Source organism: Equus przewalskii, chromosome 1 (genome assembly GCF_037783145.1).
Source record: "Equus przewalskii isolate Varuska chromosome 1, EquPr2, whole genome shotgun sequence".
Classification (NCBI taxonomy): domain Eukaryota; kingdom Metazoa; phylum Chordata; class Mammalia; order Perissodactyla; family Equidae; genus Equus; species Equus przewalskii.
Window position 1 is genome coordinate 35,394,966 of NC_091831.1, and position 22,423 is coordinate 35,417,388.

Genomic DNA, 22,423 nt, shown 5'->3' on the forward strand with positions numbered 1-22,423 from the left:
CTGGTAGCAACAGATCGGAAATTCTTAAGATGTTAGAAACAGGAGCTACCTCCCACACAATCACTGAGTGAAAAAGAAAAGTGGGGGGGAGAGAGAGAGAGAGAGAGAAAGGGAGACTGAAATTGACAGAGAGAGAGAGAGACAGAGAGAAAACTGGGTCTTGTAAAGAGACTAGTACTCTCAGTTCCAGACCTTCACCAGGTCTGTGGCTTTAAGTTCTGTGCTTCTATTTCTCCGGTGCAACACGGGGCTAATACCATGGCAGCACAGGCTGGTTCTAAGTGTAAAATGAAGCAACAGACAAAAATATACTAAGAATGGTATATTTTGACATTTAAGAAAAATGCTATTAAATGTCAAATATTGGTAGAAAGCAAATTGAATACAAGGTACAGGAGTGTTTGGTTTTATTAATAATAAAAGAACTAAATATATATTTTAGATATTTACTAAAAAAGGACCTGGTTGACAAAATAATTCAATATAAGTGTTGAGGCTTCCTATTGCTTTAAATTTTTTTGAATAAACTTTTTTACTGAAGTATAATCAGATGGCATTTTGAAATAATTCAACTTACAAATTTTTAAGATAACATTCACTGTATTGGGTAAAGCAGGGTGTATCTATAATTTACTATCAGGCATAGACGGGGGCCTTGAATCTATAAGGATATTGTTATCTACTATTTAGTGCAAAAGATGTAAAATGATGAGTGTGTATTACGTGCCAAGGTTTTCTCTAGAATAGGCCTGCTGTAAAAGTCAGCGGCGTGCCAGTTCAGTTCAACGAGTACTTAATTAGCGCTTGTGATTTCCAAGGAACCGTGTGGGTACTGAGAAGGAAGCAAAGATGAATAGCATCAGCCGGAGGGAGACAAGACAGGAACCTAGGAAGAGGCTGCAAAGCAGAACGAGGCATCATAATGTTGAAAAGGTAAAACACAGGGAGAACCTGGTGGGGTTTAAAATAATTGAACTTTTCCTGCCTGCGTTTTTTTCTTTAAAGGAACTATTTTGGATCTCTTTCCACACACGCCAGGTCGCTTGTCTGCAAAGAATCCGCGACCCTGTGAAATCTCCCCTATGCCCTATATATTCGATGTGCTCCTCTGCCACCAGCACTGCACTTGGATTGGTGTCTATTGAGTGGGTGGTGAAACGATGGAAAGTTATTTTTGTTCTAATTATGAGAAGTGTTTTATTAGAGGAGAGGAGGGGGCGGAGAGGCAGATAGAGACTGAAGCACTCGGGGAGGATGCTCCGAGAAGGCGTTACTAAGGTTACTAGAAAGAGGACGGGCGGTGATATTCAAGCATGGTTTTTTTCTAAAACAAAACGTATTTTCAAACTAGGGGCGTGGGCTTATAGAGGGCAGTGCCACACGATATTAAATGCTAGACTCCCGAAAGGGGAAGGGAAAGAGGGCCCAGAAAAAACTGAGGAAGGAGAGTTTGAGAAAGCAAAAAGCCTCAGCCGCGCCCCCCCCCCTTCCGGCCCTTTTCTCCCGCTGCCTTTGTTTCCCGGGGCTCTTCTGTCTGTAGCACAAGGTCGGCGCGCCCGGGGACGGTGTCATTTAATCGTGACGCGCAGCCGAGCCGGACCGGAAGTGGCGCCCAGCCGGGATCCGTAGGTTGAGGCGGGGAGCGGGCGGCGGCGGCGGCGGGGAGCCTGCGCAGCCGGCGTGGCGGTGGTGGCCCTGCAGCGGCTCGCGCAGGCGGTGGTCGTCGCTGCAGCCGCTGCGGAAGGAGGAAACGGCGAACTCAGCGCGGAACTTGGCGGAGCGGGCAGGAGGGAAGGGGTGTGTGAGAAGCGCTATGAGTATATTTGGGGTCGGGGAGAAGGACCTCGAAACTTCTTCCTTATCTGCTACTAGTTGACTTTTTTTTTTCGATGGCAGATTCTGGAGTCACCCGGCGTCTCCCTTCTCGAACTTCTCTCGGCCCTTCTCAGTTGATTCGTAGCGCGAAGTGAGTGAGAGCTTTTTAGTGCGACCACCGAGTTGAGATGTGTATGGGATGGATGAAGCCACTACAGAAGAAAGAAATGGGAGAGGCGGAGTAGGGGTAGAGGTGGTGTCGCGGGGAGTGGGAACAGTATGATGGTGATGATGATAGTTAACATTTACAGGCTTTTACTGTCCCAGACACTGTTCTCAAACTCTTTATGTGAGATGACTCATTTAACGCCCAGTCCTATGAGACCGGTAGGTACTCTTATTAGCCTCATTTTGTAGATGGGAAACTGAGGCTCTGAGAGGTTAAGGAACGTGCCCAAAGAAAGACAAAGGAAAAGTGCAGAGCCAGGATTTGCATTCTGGCAGGCTGATCCCAGAACACATCTCTAAGCTCAGCACCATGGTTGTCCCCCATCAGGATGTGAAGAAAGTGAGGACATAAGAGAAGGAAAGAGAGGCTGGTATGGTTTGAACAGATGTGCTAAGACAGCTGGAGCAAGGAGTTGACATGGTAAAGGGTGTGAGATCCAAGTGTGTCTGTAAGGTGATGACAGATCAAGTGAGGGTAGAGTTGAACTGTGGCTTTCCAGCCTTCACCTCTACCTTGGCTAGGGCCTTCCTCCCTGGAATTCTGTGGAGCAAGGAAGGGAGCTATACACCCACACACCTAAGTTTGAAGATAGAACTATAGTACCATCACAGACTCATAGGATTTAAGGATTATTTGGTATAGCCCCCTTATATAGCAGATGAAGCCCTAGGAGATGAAGTTATATATTCCAGGTAGCCAGGACTAGAAACATCTTTGTCTTAGGTCCATTACGATGGAGTTTAGGCCGTTCTTTCTTCTTTTTCCTGCTATACCTGCTATAGTGAATATTAAACTTGAAAAATTTTGATGTATCATTTGACCCAGACTGGTTCCTTTTAGCTGTATGGATTGGATATTTATGACATCAAATGGTCAAATCATCCATCTATCTCCCATTAATATGTGTGCCAAATTCAATGTAATGCTGAAACTAGGAGCTTCTTCCAACACAACTGAGTGACAGTTGCAGTCTTTGAGTATTTCTAAGAATTTCAATTAAAAAATGAATTGAAACAAGATGAAGTTGACTAGGCCAGAGGGCAAGGTGGTTTACCTTGAAGAAACTAGGTTTAAAAGGGAAAAAGGAAATCTCCACATTAGTTGAAAAGAGGTAGGAAAATTTTCATCAATTGATCGTGCACTGTTCACAGATACAGTTAAGTCTAATAGAGTATGATGATCAAAATGTTAGCATATTCCAGAGAGGCAGTTTGGGGTAATTGAAATCATGCACTTAAGAATCAAGTAGATCAGCTTAGCCACTGATTTGCTCTGGAAAATTGATTTACTTAACCTCATTTGTCCTTGATTTCTTCATCTCTAAAATGGAGATAATAGTTCCTAACTTGCAGAATTAGCAGCAGTGTTTCTAAAGTACGTGGCGTAATGTCTGGAACAGAGTTGGTGATAAATACACAGCAACTGGTAATACTCTGAATCAAATAAAAGTGAATCATTACTAAAGCTTGTATGCAGTCTCATGCTAGCTTCTAGACCTGGTTTTCAATGGAAAGGTCAAAGAAGAGATTTCCTTGTTGGCCTAATGGTAATTGAGGAGGAAAATGTTGCTTCATTTTCTGAAGGGTAAGTCTGTTATTTCAAAGTGAATGAAAGTTTTAGATGGCTAGATAGCCCGTGAATAGTGATAGGCTCACCATGACCCTTTAAAACCATTATGGCTTTTAAAGATAACTTACTTTTGAGCTATTCTGTTTCCTGAGCTATGGACAGCTTAGTTTCTAAGTAACTGACTTTACGCTCATTTACAGATGCATGGCCATGGAGGCTATGACTCTGATTTTAGTGATGATGAACACTGTGGAGAATCCAGCAAAAGGAAAAAACGGTAAGAAATTTTTTATTGATCTGTGTTTCCGATCCTTTCTATATTGAGATGAGGTGTAAATAAATAATATTGAAAGTTTTTGGATTGTATTTGCATGTGACGACAAGCATGCGCTACTGGATGAGTTTTTGTTCATTAAACTCGAGTGAATTTGACTCAGACGTTTGAGAACAGTTGTGTGCAAAATGAGAAAATAATATTATGCTGTGAAGAGGTTTATGGAAAGGGAAGAAGGAGAAAAATCATTTAAAGCTGTTATATTTGTCTTTTGCATCTATTTTTCATTTAACTGTCAAGGACTTTTTACTTGTGAATCTCATAGCTAAGAAGGGGCTTCGTTGGTGGTCCCTTTGCTAGTGCTTGACTTCAACATGAGCTTCGTGTGGAGGATGAGATTGTGATGCAGCATAGTTCTTACGGTTTTGTGAATGAGCAGAGTAAGTGGTCACGGGAAGGAGCTCAAGGCAGTTTTTATTGAGTGGGAAGGGACAAGAACTGTCAGCAGATAAAGCCTGGGCCTTGCAAGGAGGCTACGTCTTGGTGGAGTTGCTGTGTTTAGGGGCAGTGTTTTCAGCTTTCAGTGCTTAAGAAACTTGATTTTATCCATTAACTTAAGAGTGGTTGACTGATTCATATTAACCAAATTTATAAAACTTGGTTTGTTACTTTACACTGAGAGCAGTATATGAGGTGTATAATTGGGACTGAACATTTTTGTCAGAGACTCAGTCTTCATGAATAGAAATAATTATAATAAATTACATTTTATGATGCTTTACATTTTCAAGATTTTTCATTCAGAAATATTACTTTGTAAGAATAGAATTTGAGCAAATCTAGTTGGATACTCTTCTCTGCACTCGGGTTATATCTGTCTACTAACTGAGGCTGATCATCTATAGTCTATATCATCTATAATCAGCCCTTCTTTTCTCATATTATCAGTTACCAAAAGCTTCATTATCTTTACTTTACAAACAGGAAAATTGTAGCACACAGAAATTAAGAACGTTGATCTTTGTTTAAGATTAAGATAGTGAATGACAGAGCCAGAATTTGAACCCAGGAACCTAGGTGATCTGACACCAGAACCTGTGCATTTGTTAGTTTCATCTTCTGCATTTTATAGGTGTTAAATGAAGTTAGGATATTAATTAAGCTATTTAAGGAGATGTAAACTGTATCATTAAAGATGAGTGAATCTTTTTTAAATTAAGTCTTGAATTCTTTAAAACATGTTTCAGTTATGAAAATAGAAGCCAGAAACCCCTTTTGGGAAAAATAAAGTCTTGCAATAATTTTTCTTCTTCACAAACCAGGACAGTTGAAGATGATTTACTGCTCAAAAAGCCATTTCAGAAAGAAAAACATGGAAAGGTGGCCCATAAACAAGTTGCAGCAGAATTGCTGGATAGGTATGGTATTTCAATGTACTTTCCCTTTGTTTGGTTGAAGACGTTTTTGTAAACTCAAAAACTTGGGAATTTGATTATATTAATTAGAATATAGACATTTGAATTTGCTTAAAACAAAATTTGTCTTAACAGGGAAGAAGCAAGAAATAGAAGGTTTCATCTCATAGCTATGGATGCTGTATCCTTTTTATATTTCTAGATTTTTATAACTAATAGAATACTTTAAAATCTGCTTTTATTTCATAAAATCTTAAGTCAGATAGATCTGTATTTTATTTTTAAAGGTAAGTGTTTCTTGATGTGGAATTTTGCTGTTTATACTTTTGAGTACAATTTTATTTTACGAATATATAAGAAAGATTTAGAGACAAGAAATATCAAAACGTATTACTAATGTTTTATAAATGTTCTACAAAGTCCATGAACTTGCAAATGTGTTTTTAGGCTGTTTTTGCCAAGCTCGGACCATTTCTCATTTTTATACTACTCTTATCTTCAGTCTCATTTTAACTCTTACTCTCCTCCTACCTGGTTCTTGGCTATTTAAGGTCTTTGTCAAACTTGTATTTAAAAGTAGATCTGTGTGTGGACTGTCCTCAGGCCTGCTGTGGCGTCACCTCTCAGCTGTGACTTGGGGCTATCTTTACGCTATACCTTGCTTCCCTGTTGTAGTCTTGTCTCAGCTCAACTTTTTGATGAGACTGTGGCTCGTTACACTAACTGCTCCCACTGGCCATCCATGTTACTGCTGAGAATATTGGAGAATGAAAGAGAGGCCAAGCAAGACCGGAAGTATTTCTGGGTATTTATTACTATGGTCAGGGTTGGGAGAAGGAAACAATGTCAGTTAGATATACCCACTATGTGTAGTCATCTGTTTGGCTTTGTTATCATTCCTAATTCTTTTCTTTGACTTACAGAAGTTCTCTCTCATCACCAATTTATTTATTTCTCTTATCTCCTAACCCAATAGCTTAACTGTCCTGTGGATCTCATCTTCCACTTGTTCCTTTATCATTTCAGCATCTCCTCTGCCTTCTATGACGCTACTCAGCTGGGGGCATTGGGGCATCTAGTGACAGCCTGGTGAGGGTGAAGGTGTGGGTCCCCTTTTCTGGCATGGGTGGAGCTGGGGCCACAGCTGTTCCTGGAGTGCCTGGCTGGAGTAGAGTAGTTATCATCTAAAAGTTACCTGTCTTGTTAGACTTCTTCTCTCTTGGTTATTCAGTTAGAGCTGGCTTTCGTTGGGACTTTTTTGTCTGTGCTTGTTGACATTTCAGGTTGCCAGCCTCTTCACTTCTAAGTCTGGGATTTACGAGGCAAAAAGAAAACCTGGGGAACTCACCACCGTGTTAGACCATGGGTCTTGAGGTCCCTAGCTGGTATGTCTTCTCCTCTCCACCTGTCAGTCTTCTATGCTTGTTTTATATGTAATTTCCAAGGTTTTTACTTGTTCTTAGTGGAAAGAATAGGGAGAAGTACATCTTTGTCTGCTCCATCTTCCCAGAAGCAGAGTCCCATCCACCACCTGTTTTTGTAAATAAGGTTTGTTGGAACACAGGTATGCTCACTCGTTTAGGTGTCAGCTGTGCCTACTTGCATGCTAAAATGGCAGAGCTGAGCAGTTGTGACAGAGATTATATGGCCTGCATGTTTACCATTTACAGGAAAAGTTTGCCGACCCCAACTCTGAAAGACTTAAGTGACTTGCCATAGTCACGTGACCAGTTGGCAGTAGACCAAGAGCTAGAACCCAGATCTCTGAATATCTGGCTTTTCTTTTTTTCTTTTCTGAAATGCTAACTGCTTTGTTGACAGTTTTGGAACCATCATATTCTGATTCAGTATTCTGTTAGGACACATTCGGATCAATTAAATCACTATTTAGTTTTAATACGATAGGGTGTAGTCATAGACAGTGTATTATAGATGGGGTCAGTTCTGTTATGTGCAAGTTCAGCTCTGGAGAGAGTACCATTGAACTTTTTAAAACAAAAAGTAAAATGCTCATATATCTTGTTATACTGCATTGAAAATAAACACGACTGTGGATTTTTTTTAATATTAAAAGAAAGTATAAAAAGTGACATGTGATTTCTACTTACTTCTTTTTGAAAGCTTAGAGTTAGGATTTAATATCCTAAAAGTTGTGTCTTCTATTTTAGAGGCTTTATCATTACCGGATTAACTAAATTATATTTTATAATAATGAAAGGTAAATTCTACTCCTTACCTTTAATATTAGGACCTATGATTTATTTTTCATATTATGATTAAGATGAGTGGTGGTATGAGGCTGTATGTAGTTCAGCAATAGAATAGGAAGCTTGCTTTCTCCCCAGATCGAGATATAGTTTATTACAAGAGTAGTGTATGTTTGAAAAATGTTTGAAACAATATAGACAGTATTCAGTAGAAAGTCAAAGCCCTTCTACTCTAAAGTGTTCACTCTTAACAGTTTAATATTTACCCTTTTAGATCTTTTTTGAATTTATAAGCATCTATAGTATATATTTGCATACTAAAAACCCAAATAGACTCATACTGTGCTTTTTTTCCCTACTCACTAATATATCATGGACACAGAAGAACTTGTGAGCAAATAAAATCCTTAATTTTTACATTTCAGTATCAAAGGCATACAAAGTTTGTAAATGACTATATTTTATACTATGGTGGCAAAAGAGAAGACTTCAGGCGATCAGGGTAAGTGTCATGAAGTTTACATAGAATGGGAGGAATGTATTTAAAGAGCTACAGCTACTGTGTCTTCTGATCCTGTCATTCTCCCCTGCTTTTCCATTCCAGTTTCCATGTTATGTCCTAAAGTGGAGAGGCCATCCGTAGCTTCTAGCTACTAGCCGAGTAGCTCATAGTCAACCCCATTTCTCTGGCACCAGGCCTCAGGTAGCCTGCTGAGCCAGATCTGCTGCTGGCAATAACAGGATATGTGAGGAATGCTCATACCCCTGAGTATGTAGTAAAGTGTTTTTTTTTGGCAAGGATCTTTGAAATAGTGAAGTTTTTTTTTTTGATGAGGAAGATTCACTCTGAGCTAACATCTGTTGCCTTGCCAATCTTCCTCCTCTTTTTTTTTTTTTTGCTTGAGGAAGATTACCCCTGAGCTAACATCTGTGCCAGTCTTCCTCCACTTTGTATGTGAGTCACCACCACAGCATGGCTTGACAGTGGTGTGGATCCATGCCCAGGATCCAAACTTGTGAACCTGGGCCGCCGAAGCTGAGTGTGCCAGACTTAACCACTACACCATGGGGCCAGCCCCCAAATAGTGAACTTTTAAGATCTCAGTGTTTGGGATTGCTTTTCAAAAGGTGGGGCAAACAAGAAAACTCACTGTTAATATTTCCCACACATGAAATTCTTTCCTGTGTTTGAGGCTCTTCTATCAGAGCCTCTTGGTTTTGTGTTTTTTTTCCTCCTCTGACATAACAATTTTCTGAGGTCGTATAGCCCTAAGAAACTTTATACCTTCTCGTCTACCCCAAACTTATCTCCTCTCTCAGTTTAGCCTGTTTTCCCCAACTTTCCCTTGTTCTAGCCCTAAACTGTCAGCATCTTGACAAATCATCCCCTTCAACTCTCTTCCTGCCTTACTCAATCTTCCTAACAAGCGGTAGTAAAATGAGCTATGGAAAACTCTTCATGTATTTTTTAAATTAGATGTCAGTAGGATGATGTTACTGACTTTTTTTAAATTCTGAAACTTATTTTCATTCATTTTTCCATTAGTCCATTTGTCCATTAGTGCTTATTCAGATTTCTCATCCTAGCTCTGGTAATTTAGCACCATTTTTATAATTGAAACCACTGCTAGAGATGGACGGATTCCTTATCCATTTAAGTTGCTTCTGTGACAGCATTCTTTATAAGTGCCTTTTGTAAATACTGAAATAGTTTTTATAAACATGCATACGCACACATAAAAACTATCTTTATCTTCATGTATTGTATTTTTACTCAGGTACTCTAAAATCTCATAGAACTGTTTAACCTCCTAAATTCGACTAATTTTATGTTCATATTAAATTGAAATAGTTTTCTTTTCCAGGGAAAATGATAAGACAGACATGGATGTTATACGAGAAAATCATAGATTCCTGTGGAACGAGGAGGATGAAATGGACATGAATTGGTAATTTTAGCCATTTGGGGCATAAGGCATCAGATGCTTTAGCCCTGTCCTTCCTGTTCTCAGAACGCTTTCTTACTCTGTAGCCTATCCAAGGCATTTAGCCCCTGCAGAGAACAGTTCTGAATCAGGGACATAAAACCACGCCTCAGATAGTGAATCTGGTTTGGTTCTTTTGGTAATTTTTAGCAGTTTTAACTGACTTCTCATTGCTTCACTTTGTCTTTAAGAAATAATTTATAATCTTTTTACAGTATTGTTTGTTGTCCTGTAATATGCTTCTTTTTAAATTTTTAAAATACTTCCGGAAAAAGTAATACCTGAAAATGGTTTTAAAAAATCCAAACATTACAAAGGGTAGAAAGTGAAGAGTAAGTCTCCTTCTCATCTCTGACTGTCAGTCTTCCAGTTTCCCTCCCTGAGAGAACCTCTATTAATAGTTAATATTCAGATATTCTATGCACATGTAAGTAATAGGCCTCTTTTAAAACATTAATATTTATAGCATATGTGTTATTTATTTGACATTGCTTCCAAGTAGCAAATTATAGGTGAATTTCTAAATGTATAAGATTTATGTGTTTTTTATGGATCTAGGGAGAAGAGACTTGCAAAGAAATACTATGATAAATTATTCAAGGAATACTGCATAGCAGATCTAAGTAGATACAAAGAAAATAAGGTATGCCTTCCAAATATTTATAGAAGGTTCTGATTCAAGTACAGTATTACTTTTTATTATACAATCATACCCCACATTATTCTTTTAAAGATGCTAATTCAAATCTAAGTTGTCCTGCATCTATGAATTATCATTTGGACCATTTAATCTCTGCAGCTGTGGCATTTACAAAAGGGTCCTTAGTCAGGGATGCTTCCTTGTGAGCTGAGGCATGAAAAGTCCAAATTAAACACAAGTGGCTCCTGGATCCTGTTTCATTCTAACTGTTGTCTAGAGCCTCTAGTGATTATGATGAATGATTTGACACTGCAGAATGATGTCTTGTTTCGCAGATGATGTTTGAAATTGATAGGCTTTTTTTTCCAACTTGAGTACCATTTATAAAGAGGGAGATGCACATCTGTTATAGAAGTGTCTATTCTGGTAAAATTAACTCTTATCAGTGCTAATTATAATGGCAGATTTCCATTCCCACTTTACATCTTACTTTCGTTAATATTAAAATGATTTTTATTCCTATCTCCAATTTCACATTTGTAGCTAGAAAAGGTGACCCAGGAACAGATGATCTCAGTTTGAAATGGGAGGGGAGGAAATGTTGCATAAATCTGTATGTTTTGGGTAGTGTGCGTTGTATTAAGAAAGACAACCTATTTAAAAAGCTGTCTTAGATTTAATTATCATAAGGATTTCTTTTTCATTTAAAAAGTTAAATCTCAGGGCTGGCCCGGTGGCGCAGCAGTTAAGTTCACACATTCCGCTTCTGGGCGGCCCGGGGTTCGCTGGTTCTCGGTGCCGACATGGCACTGCTTGGCAAAAGCCATGCTGTGGTAGGCGTCCCACGTATAAAGTAGAAGAAGATGGGCATGGATGTTAGCTCAGGGCCAGTCTTCCTCAGCAAAAAGAGGAAGATTGGCAGTAGTTAGCTCAGGGCTAATCTTCCTCAAAAAAAAAAAAAAACGTTAAATCTCAGAACCATGATTGGCTTAATAATTTTTTCAGGAGTGTTTTTAATATGTGGTTTTCTTCACAATATTCTTGTAGATAATAGTAGTGTCCATTTTTATAACCCTGTTTACAAACCCATGCATGTAGTGTATCGCAAAGACGACTTCTGTTTCTTGTGAACTAGCTCTCATGTCCAGTACTAGTTATTGACTACGTCGAATCCAAAAAGCACCATCACAGTTGGAGTTACTTGACAGTTATCACACTACAAGTTGCGTGTGAAACATGTCTTTCTAGGAGCACTTAACAAAGCGGCCTTTTCACCTCTGTCTCATTTGTTGATTGTTCTCCAGTATTTGCTGAGGACTGGGCTGGGTACTGTGGAATAAAACATGGTGTCTGTCTTTCAAGAAAAACCTATAGTCTAGTTGAGGGGAGAAAATGTGTATAAATAAATAATTAAATATTCGTATTCTCCATTTTAAAAAAAAACAGTGTGTGACTGGAAATCATGCTTTGAAACAAATTATATTTTCCTATTAGGACATGACAAGTAGTTAGATACTGGAGTAAGCGTGAGTAAGAAATCAGATATGACTCACAGGTTTTGAATGTGGATACTAGAGAAATAGGAACTATCGTGGGAGCGGGATTTTTTTTTAATTAAGATTTTATTTTTTTAGAGCAGTTTTAAGTTCATAGCAAAATTGAGGGGAAAGTACAGAGATTTCCTGTTACGCCCTGACCCGCACACACGAGGGGGATCTTTTTTTGTGGGGAAAGATACTAACTGTTTTGACATACCTTGTTTGAGGTGTTGGAGAAAGTTAGAGTAGTGCCTTTGTTTTCCTTACTAGGATGCATTTTCTCATGGTTTTATTTACACAAAGACAGTGGGAAAAAAGCCATACATGAATGAATGGATGTGATTGTGTTCCAGTAAAACTTTATATATAAAAATAGGCAGCAGGCCAATGGGCCACAGTTTGCTACTGCCTGGTGTACTATGTACCAGGTAATATTCTAAGTACTTTATATGTATTATCCCATTTAAACCTCTTAAGCCAAAGAAGTAGGTACTCATTATCTCTACTTTACATATTAGGAAACTGAGGCATAAATTAGTTAAATAGCTTGTCCAGTATTATACAACTGCTGAATGGTGGAGCTAAGACATAACCCCAAACAGTCTGACTCAAAAGGCTGCTCTCTCTTGCACTATAGTACACCGCCTCTTCACTGTACCATAACCTCTTTTTTTTTTCTGTTAGTGTCATAGAACAGGATTTTTTTTTTGCGTATGAAGTCTTAACCTCAATGTAGTTTTTTTTTTTAAATTGAGGTTATGATAGTTTACAACCTTATGAAATTTCAGTTGTACATTGTTATTTGTCAGTCATATTATAGGTGTACCACTTCACCCTTTGTGCCCACCCGCATCCCCTTTCCCCTGGTAACCACTAATCTGTTCTCTTTGTCCACGTGTTTGTTTATCTTCCACATACTAGTGGAGTCATACAGAGTTTGTCTTTCTCCATCTGACTTATTTCACTTAACATAATACCCTTGAGGTCCATCCATGTTGTTGTAAATGGGACGATTTTATCCTTTTTACGGCTGAGTAGCATTCCATTGTATATATATATACCATATCTTGTTTATCCAGTCATCAGTCAGTGGGCACTTAGGTTGCTCCTACATGTTGGCTATTGTGAATAATGCTGCAGTGAATATAGAGGTGCATGGGACTTTTGGAATTGCTGATTTCAAGTTCTTTGGATAGATACCCAGTAGTGGGATGGCTAGGTCATATGGTATTTCTATTTTTAATTTTTTGAGAAATCTCCATTCTGTTTTCCATAGTGGCTGCACCAGTTTGCATTCCCACCAGCAGCGTATGAGGGTTCCTTTTTCTCCATAACCTCTCTAATATTGGTTACTTTTTGCCTTGGTTATTTTAGCCATTCTAATGGGTGTAAGGTGACATCTTAGAGTAGTTTTTCTTTGCTCTTCCCTGATGATCAGTGATGATGAGCATCTTTTCATGTGCCTGTTGGCCATCTGTATATCTTTTCAGAAGTGTCTGTTCATGTCCCCTGCCCATTTTTTGATCAGGTTTAATTTTTTGTTGTTGAGTTGTGTGAGTTCTTTATATATTATGGAGATTAGCCTTTTATCAGATATATGATTTGCAAATGTTTTTTCCCAGTTGATGGGTTGTGTTTTTGTTTCAATCCTATTTTCCCTTGCCTTGTAGAAGCTCTTTAGTCTGATGAAGTCCCATTTGTTTATTCTTTCTATTGTTTCCCTTGTCTGAGAAGACATGGTGTCCAAAAAGATCCTTTTTAAGATTGATGTTAAAGAGTGTACTGCCTTTATTTTCTTCGAGAAGTCTTATGGTTTCAGGTCTTATCTTTAAGTCTTTGATCCAGTTTGTTTTTGTGAATGGTGAAAAAGAATGGTTTATTTTCATTCTTTTACATGTGGCTGTCCAGTTTTCCCAACACCATTTGTTGAGGAGACTTTCTTTCCTCCATTGTAGGCCCTCAGCTCCTTTGTTGAAGATTAGCTGTCCATAGATGTGTGGTTTTATTTCTGGGCTTTCAGTTCTGTTCCATTGATCTGTGTGCGTTTTTGTACCAGTACCATGTTTTGATTACAATAGCTTTGTAGTATATCTTGAAGTCAAGGATTGTGATGCCTCCAGCTTTGTTCTTTTTTCTCAGGATTGCTTTAGCAATTCAGGGTCTTTTGTTACCCCATATGAATTTTAGGATTCTTTGTTCTATTTCCGTAAAGAATGTCATTGGGATTCTGATTGGGATTGCATTGAATCTGTAGATTGCGTTAGGTAGTATGGACATTTTAGCTGTGTTTATTCTTCCAATCCATGTGCATGGAATATCTTTCCATCTCTTTATGTCGTCATCAATTTCTTTCAGGAAAGTCTTGTAGTTTTCACTGTGTAGGACTTTCACTTCCTTGGTTAAATTTATTCCAAGATATGTTATTCTTTTTGTTGCGACTGTGAATGGGATTGTGTTCTTGAGTTCTCTTTCTGTTAGTTCATTATTAGAGTATAGAAATGCTACTGATTTATATAAGTTGATTTTGTACCCTGCAACTCTGCTGTAATTATTGATTACATCTAGTAGCTTTCGTATGGATGTTTTAGAGTTTTCTATGTAAGATCATGTCATCTGCAAACAGCGAGAGTTTCACTTCTTCATTGCCTCTTTGGATTCCTTTTATTTCTTTTTCCTGCCTGATTGCTCTGGCCAAAACCTCTAGTACTATGTTGAATAAGAGTGCTGAGAGTGGGCACCCTTGTCTTGTGCCTGTTCTCAGAGGGATGGCTTTCAGTTTTTCCCCATTGAGTATGATGTTGGCTGTCGGTTTGTCATATATGCCTTTATTATGTTGAGGTACTTTCCTTCTATACCCATTTTATTGAGAGTTTTTATCATAAATGGATGTTGGATCTTGTCAAATGCTTTCTCTGTGTCTATTGAGTGATCATGTGGTTTTTGTTTCTCATTTTGTTAATGTAGTGTATCACATTGATTGGCTTGCAGATGTTGAACCATCCCTGTGTCTGTGGCATAAATCCCACTTGATCATGGTGTATGATCTTTTTAATGTATTGCTATATTCAGTTTGCCAATATTTTGTTGTGGATTTTTGCATCTATATTCATCAGTGATATTGGCCTGTAGTTTTCCTTCTTTGTGTTGTCCTTGTCTGGTTTTAGGATCAGAGTGATGTTGGCCTCATAGAATGTGTTAGGAAGTGCTCCATCTTCCTCAATTTTCTGGAATAGCTTGAGAACGATAGGTATTAAATCTTCTTTGAATGTTTGGTAATTCTCCAGAGAAGCCGTCTGGTCCTGGAATTTTATTTTCGGGGAGGTTTTTGATTAACCAGGATATATGTTTATATTAATTTAGGTATCTTGCAGCCTGGCACCTGTAACTTTTAATAGGTGATTTAAAAGTAGAGAAGATAGTTCTTTAATAGATAAGTGGGTAGTTGTTCAAATGTATTTTTAAGTACCTGGAATCCTATAAGGAGAGTAAAAGCTATCATGATGGAAATTGGTTTTACTTTTTAGGTTGGTAAATGTCGTCATGTCAATTGTTGACTCCAAGTTTAGATTTATATACAACTTAAGTAATGTTTAAACTTACTCTGGCGTAAATGTAATTTTTTTTCTCATCAGTTTGGATTTAGATGGAGAGTAGAAAAAGAAGTAATTTCAGGAAAAGGTAATTCTTTTTTTTAATTTTACTTTTTAATAGGATACGGTTATTTTGTTATTGAATTGAAGTCACTAGGTAAGATTATTCCTAATGTATGATAAATGATTATCTACAGAAGTAAAATTAGGGAAAGTAGATTCATGATGTATTACTAGCAAAGGTCAAAATATAATGCATTAGTGATTTTTTACCTTTAGAATTTTTGCTTTTAGAACATTCAGTTGAGGATAAGTAGAAAATGTTTTAAGAGTTAAAGATTTCGTAGCAAGGAGACTATCAACAGGTAAACACTTGTTTTTGTCTCTTATCAATTTTTGGAATAATGAGTTGGTATTACTGTGTTCCAGTCAACTCCACATTTTGAAAGCAGGAATTAGACATCACTTTGAACCTAATAGAATTTTTGGGCAGGCTAGTTCTTATTTTTGGGAGTCACTAAAATTGAGCCCAGATATTTAGTCTTATAGCAAAAGACCATATATTTGGTAGACAGTCACTAAATGCTTTTTCTATGCATTGTTGTAATCTATTCATAAAATTTTTCTGAAAATTTAATGTCTGTTAGTATAGAGATACTATGCTCATGCTATAAAACTAGCTCTTTATTGTTAATTGTATTTTTAAGTGTTAATGTTTCTGAAAACTTTGTAATAGGAGCATTTAGGAAATAATTTTAAACTACTAACTTAAAAAATCTTTTAAATAAAAGTTACATTTTAAAATAATTAAACATTTATGCCACTGATGTGGCTTATACACATCTTCCATAAATTAGATGTCCGTGTCGGGTGAAATTTGATATATAATAAAGCAAAATTAAATAGTAGGAATTTTTTTCTTTAGTTAATAAAGGACCAGCCCTGAAGGTGCTCTAGAGGAGAAGGAAAAAGAATAAATTTAAAGCTATTTTTAAGTTTTCTTAGGATTGCATTTTAGTTTGTGTTTTACCTAAAACAATGAGAAATAATGAAATCTCTATCACAATTTAAAAATTTTATCTTATTAATTGAATGGAATTTTGAGGGGATGGTAAGTAATGCTGCCTTTAAAAACAACTGAGTGACATTCTCTAAATTTATATAATTGAGGAAAGGATTAGTTAGGAAGGGGAGAGAAACTATTGCTGTGATTTATGAAGTTATAATTTTGTTGCTGTTTTAACAATAGAGCCATTACTAAACATGTACAGATTTAATGAAGTATTCATTTGAAATGAGTAAAAAATGCCAATTTAAAAAAATTATCAGCCTTTTGGACTGATAATTTTCAAAATTCATCCTGATAATTTTTTTTTTCTGAAAAGTTCAGGTTTCTGTTGATACAAGTCATTGAGATATAAATTCCTTTTTTTTGTTTATGCAAATAAAAGTTTGATCTTGTCTCTTTCTGTCAAAGTTACTAATTGTTAGGGCCGGCCCCACGGCCAGGTGGTTAAGTTCGTGTGTTCTGCTTCAGCAGCCTGGGTTTTTCTGGTTCTCGGATCCTGGGCATGGACCTCTACACCGCTCATCGGGCCGTGGTGTGGCAGCATCCCACATAGAGGAACTAGAATGACCTACAACTAGGATACACAACTATGTGCTGGGGCTGTGGGGAGAAAAAAAATAAATGAGGAAGATTGACAACAGATGTTAGGTCAGGGCCAGTCTCCTCACCAAAAAAAAAAAAAAGAGAGAGCCTATTTAAAAAAAAAAGAATGTTCTCTGAAAAAAATAAAATAATAATTGTTGAGTAGTTTCTTCTTTTTTTTTCTTCTTGGATCATCAGTGTTAGCCTTTTTTTGCAGAAAGTTTTAATGTACAGTGGACATGATAGTGTGGTGCTGATTTTAGTGTGAAATGATTCTAAAATTTAGAGCATTGGGTTTCATTATTTTTTCTACTTCATCTCAAGGTGACAGCATTTAAAAATATGCTTTAAATGCCATTTTATGCTGGTACTTGAAATAGATACCATTATGTTAATACTTAAAAATATCAATTTTAATCAATTTTAATATTATTATTAAATATTCAAAAGGATTCACCCAGGTGTATGTGCATGTACTTTGGAAAATATATTTATTTTTTTTAGGGAATTAATGAGTACACTCTTTTAGTATGCCCGTTTTCCAAAGTATGAGATTCCCTAACAGGGAGTTGCTAAAACTCTGTATCTAAATATAGACAGTCGGTCTCTCAAGCAAGAATTCTGTGACTAATTTTCTTTTTAAATAGTTCATTTCAGCTCTTTGATTTGATACTTGTTGAATACACATTTGTTGAGAATACTGTAATTATTGTGGTCAGTTTTCTAATGCTGACTTATAGAACTGAGAACTTTATGTTGAGTAAATTTCAGAGATAATACCAAATTGTATAGATAAATATTGTCACCAACTATCATAGCTAACATTCCTTCCTCTTTTGCAGGCCAGTTTTTCTGTGGAAATAAATGTTGTGATAAAAAAGAAGGCTTAAAGAGTTGGGAAGTTAATTTTGGTTATGTTGAGCATGGTGAAAAGAGAAATGCCCTTGTTAAATTAAGTAAGTTAACTTTAGGTGTGATATGATTGATTGCTTCCAAGTTTGTCTAATAATTTAGATTTTAAAATATATTGGCTAATTTAAGATTCAATTAAACAATTTTAGCGTATCTTCCTGGAAGTGCTCTTTTTTTCTTAGAGCTTTGCAAAGTTGCAAAGAACTTTTGAGCCTAAAATTTTCATATTCTAAGCAATACAGTGACTTTTAGGTGACACAGTTCTAATACCAAATGTAAACCGGTAATTTGTAAAGTGAAGACCTCTTCTCATTAACTTGAAAATGTCACCAATGCAGAACGTCAGAAAAGGCAATGTAAAATCTCCAGTTAGCAGATAGCAATATTGTTGTGGTATGGATAATGAATAAATACACTCTCTCTGACTGTCAATGAAGAAAAAATTTAGGAGGGCATAATTGTTCTTGATATCAGTCTTAAAAGCTCAGGGTTATATCTCAGAATACAGCATTTTTTTTTAATATGCATGTTTCAGAATCTGTCGTTCATTCCTTTTTTTTTTTCCCTGAGCTAGTCTTATTTGTCAGCTTTTCCTCTCCATTATGTTAATAGCCTTGTCTGAGTCCTGAATAAATATGCCCTCAGAGTTTTCTGCCCACTCCAGGTAGAAGTCAAGAATGCCCCTGTATGCTACTTAATACACACCAATCCAGATTAGTTTCTGAGTTCCTCCTGGAAGCGCTCATGAGGAAAAGTCAACTAGTGTGAGTGAATTTAAGACAAAAGAAGAGGCCACAATTGTGGAACTTTTTGAAAAGCTCTTTTCCATTTGAAAACTCTTAGAGTGCTTCAGAGGAAATAACTGTGCCCTCGCTATTGTGGTTAGATCTCTTTATGTGAGATGCACGTTAATGCTGCTTATGAAATACAGTTTGCTTTTAGAGTAAATTGACAGCACATTTTTCTAAAGTAATGTTAGAATATTGTCAATTCCTCAAGCATTCTAATGTCATTTTTATTACAGATATACGTTTTTTGAGGTGGAGAGAATCAGATTGTTTTCTTCAGATTATTTATTTCCCTTCATGGTAAAGGAATATAAGGAAAAATGAGAAATTGTGATATTACAAGTAGAGTAGCAGTGTAGTTATTCAACTTCAGTGATTCAGTGGTGTTAAATTTCTCTTTTTTTCAGGATTATGCCAAGAATGTTCCTTTAAATTAAATTTTTATCACAGGTAATATTATCTTTAAATATACTGTTGTTGATGTTGAGTAATATTGGACGTAGTTACTTATCTGCACTGGATAGCTAAATATAGATTTGGGTGGTTGCTGGTTTAATTAGTCGGTTGTATAGAATATCCAGCAATACTGTAAGACCACCTAAACCGGAGAACTGAAAGTTGGCCATGCCTTACTCTAGCCAAGCAGTTTTAAATGTAAAGGTCTAGGCAGGGTGGTAAATAGATGCCAGAATTTTTGGTTTGGAGTCAATGTTCAGATACCATAATATTCTTAGAAACTATATTGTAAAGGAGATCTTCATAAAGTGATTGTTATGTCTCATTTAAACAGTATTTTAATTGGAGTTTGTCATTCTTACAAGGGATTATATACCTCTCTATTCATTTCAAAGGTCAAAGTCATGCTCCTATTGAATGAGCTAGAATGTGTCTGCCGTATTGAGTGGGGGAGGAGTATCAGTGTCCTGCAGTGTGCAGTATATATAAGATCATGGGCTTTGAGATCGGACCCCTTTGTATTCCTCTCAGATACTCAACTTACTAGTTATCCTTTCAGGCAAGCTGCTTTTAACCTCTGTAAGACTCAGTTTTGTCATCTCTAAAAGAGGACACGAAGGTCATTGTGGGGATTAAATGAAAGTGCTTGTAAAGGGCTTGACACAGTACCTTGCATGTGGTAAGTCAAACGTAGTGGAGGCCCTGGCTTTGAAGATGTTCAGACAAAATCCCTGTGACCTGTCGTGATTGTTGTCAGGTTTCATGTCCGGAATAACAGTTGAAGTCTAACAGTAAGATTCTGCAACTTTGTAAAATGTGTATGTTAGTATATTAATTTTAAAATCAGCTTTGTTATAAATGTGCCCTACCTAGTATTTTAGCTATTAAAAATGAATATTAAATAATTAATAATTTTCAGTTCTTAAAATTAGTAGAATTTTTAGGTTACTTGAATAGCCTAAACTTTTATTTCCTCTCCATCAATGATACTGAAAGATCCCAGAGATGTATTTTTGACCTTGACTTTGGAGCTTCATTTCAAATTTGAAATGATTCTTATGAGAGGCAGAAAAGTGGTTACTGTCTTATATAGTGTTGCAGAATTTGGTGTAAGTGCCTTAGTCTGGAAAGTCTGATAAGCAAGGGTCTTAAAATAACCATCTGTTGTCTCTTCATCCCCCTTCCCAGTACCGGTTTCAGCATTATCGCCTTTTCCTACTTATTTCTTTTCTTAACCACTTGCCAATGGCTTGCCATCCATGGTACTGACAACCTTGTAAACCTGGCCTAGAAGAGAGAAAGCTACAGCAGTAAGAGGATAAACGGTCTGAAGTAGACATAGGAGTTAACAATAAAGTCATCCTCCTTCCATTATGCCTTTACTATATATTCCTTTATCCTTAAGAGAAGAATTTTCTATTTCCTGGTGGTTTAGAAATGTTACAGTGGTTTTCTTCTTGTTTTATGTGTTTTTTCAAACTGTAGGTAGATAGGAATTATGGAAATAAGATTTGTTTTTGTAATTTTCTTTTAAATGGCTAAATGATAGAATATAAAAAGGAGGAAATGAGTAAACCTGTGATTTATATTTACTAAGGTTTGTATACAGAACTTACAAAAAACAATTCTTTGTCTCAGTGTGTTCAGGCTTCATTATCTTACAGAATTGTCTTAATTAATATACTAAGCTAAAATATTTACAGACTCATTTAAGGATTCCTTATTATGTAAATTACATTTTTTAAAATAAGTACTTTAACTGATTTGACTTTTTTGCTCATTGGTTTTTATTTTTTGTAAAAACCAGTTGAAAAAGTTAACTTTAATTTTATATTGTTCAACATAAAGGAGAAAAGAGGTCAAGTCAAAAAAAAGAAAGAATAAAGCCAAAAAAGATTGTGAAGAGTCATCACATAAAAAATCCAGATTATCTTCTATGGAAGAGACCTCCAAGAAGAAGGATAAAGGTAAAAGGAAATTAAGATATAACATCTACTCAGGTTTCTGAATGTGAAGTGTAATCCGCCATGTGTCTCAAGTGTAGAACTTAATTGGTGAATGCATTTAGAATTCTATTTTATAGCAGTTAAAAGGAAACTGAAGAATTTAGATAAGAATTTACAGTAACTTACAGGAGTTTCAAGAACAAGATTAGTTTTGATTCATTTTTGGCAGACGATATAATATTGTAAACAGCATTCTAATTCCTAGCTTTGTCACTTATAGACTTGTTACCTTGAGCAAGTCACTGAACTTCTTGCGTTTTACTTTCGTCTGTAATGAGGAATGGTGTGAATGCCTGGCCTCTGTACTGCTTGAGCATATTGTGGAGAATCAAATAAGAATGTGAAGGACACTTTAAACACTGTAAAGCAGTACATGGTCTCTAAGTCACTATGAAATTATAACATTATGATTTCGATTATCATGGTCTGTGTGATCTTACTAGCTTATGAGCTGCTTGAAATGATGGACAGTGATTTATACCTGTCCTCAGGACCTAGCGTGGTACTGTTCACATACACTTAGTACATAAGTATTAAATTCAAATCTGTCAGTCAACTGCTTACTTCTTCCTCAGCAGTCCTTAAGCTCTCTAGGCCTTAATCTTCATGTGTAAATGGTCATTATAATAGTACCTAGTTCATAGGATTGTTCAGAAGTTGAAATGAGGTGATGCATGTGGGCAGTTTGCGTAGTACTTGGCACATAGTTAGCTATTATGAAGTTTACTGCTAGTTGCTTTTTCAATCCATAGTAAAGTAGGGTCAACTTGGCTATAACTGAATGTGAATCAGACTTATATTAGGTAGGTAATAGTAGCTTGAATTAGATTTAGGCCAATGCTAACATAATGCTTAGACAGGAGAGGGCTCCCTTGCTGCAGCTATGAAGGTCATTAGCTATGTTACATTCTTACATGCATTTTTTTCTTCTTGCATATCATAATATATTGAAGCATATAGTATCATCAAGTTTTAGACTTGGTATAATTGATAAATGATGAGAGGGAAATACTGTTATTCTATTATTTATTGAGAACTGGAATATGAAACCGAATGCCTTGTTGTCTCTATCTTAATCATTTCCCAACTCCAAAGTAAATTTTAATTAATAAGTGAAAATCTAACTTGTTTTTAAAAATTTTTATTTATCCTCAAGTGTTAGTAAAATATTTAATGTATCATGTTTGAGAATTTTGTTGCATTCATTATTGTGTTATATAATATTGTTGCATTCATATCATAGGATGATACCGTGTTAATCATTGCATATTCCAAATTAAAGAAGAACTAATCCTTACCTTGTAAAAGTTTATTCAGTACCTTCAAAATAGATAATTAGGTAGCTGGA

At 36.4% G+C, this 22,423-nt stretch overlaps 1 protein-coding gene across 7 annotated transcripts in view; it reads left to right on the top strand.

Annotated features, from left to right (window-relative positions):
- Nucleotides 1-746: 746 nt before the first annotated feature.
- Nucleotides 747-22,423, top strand: part of LOC103551254 (protein FRA10AC1) — a 33,893-nt gene continuing 12,216 nt past the window's right edge. For 3 of the 7 annotated variants that reach the window (XR_011537327.1, XM_070609438.1, XM_070609459.1), the window contains exons 1-11: nucleotides 1,039-1,797; nucleotides 1,897-1,966; nucleotides 3,814-3,890; nucleotides 5,210-5,305; nucleotides 5,438-5,483; nucleotides 7,935-8,011; nucleotides 9,375-9,458; nucleotides 10,053-10,137; nucleotides 15,305-15,350; nucleotides 17,756-17,869; nucleotides 20,918-21,036. Coding sequence is in view for 5 of the 7 variants with exons in the window: in XM_070609438.1 (XP_070465539.1) it covers nucleotides 3,814-3,890; nucleotides 5,210-5,305; nucleotides 5,438-5,483; nucleotides 7,935-8,011; nucleotides 9,375-9,458; nucleotides 10,053-10,137; nucleotides 15,305-15,350; nucleotides 17,756-17,869; nucleotides 20,918-21,036 (744 nt within the window). In the remaining 2 variants the exon portion in view is untranslated. Of the gene's footprint in view, nucleotides 934-1,038; nucleotides 1,798-1,896; nucleotides 1,967-3,813; nucleotides 3,891-5,209; nucleotides 5,306-5,437; nucleotides 5,484-7,934; nucleotides 8,012-9,374; nucleotides 9,459-10,052; nucleotides 10,138-15,304; nucleotides 15,351-17,755; nucleotides 17,870-19,020; nucleotides 19,064-20,917; nucleotides 21,037-22,423 lie in introns of those variants that run through there. The other 4 variants (XM_008520678.2, XM_070609436.1, XM_070609428.1 and 1 more) reach the window with 3 other exon arrangements.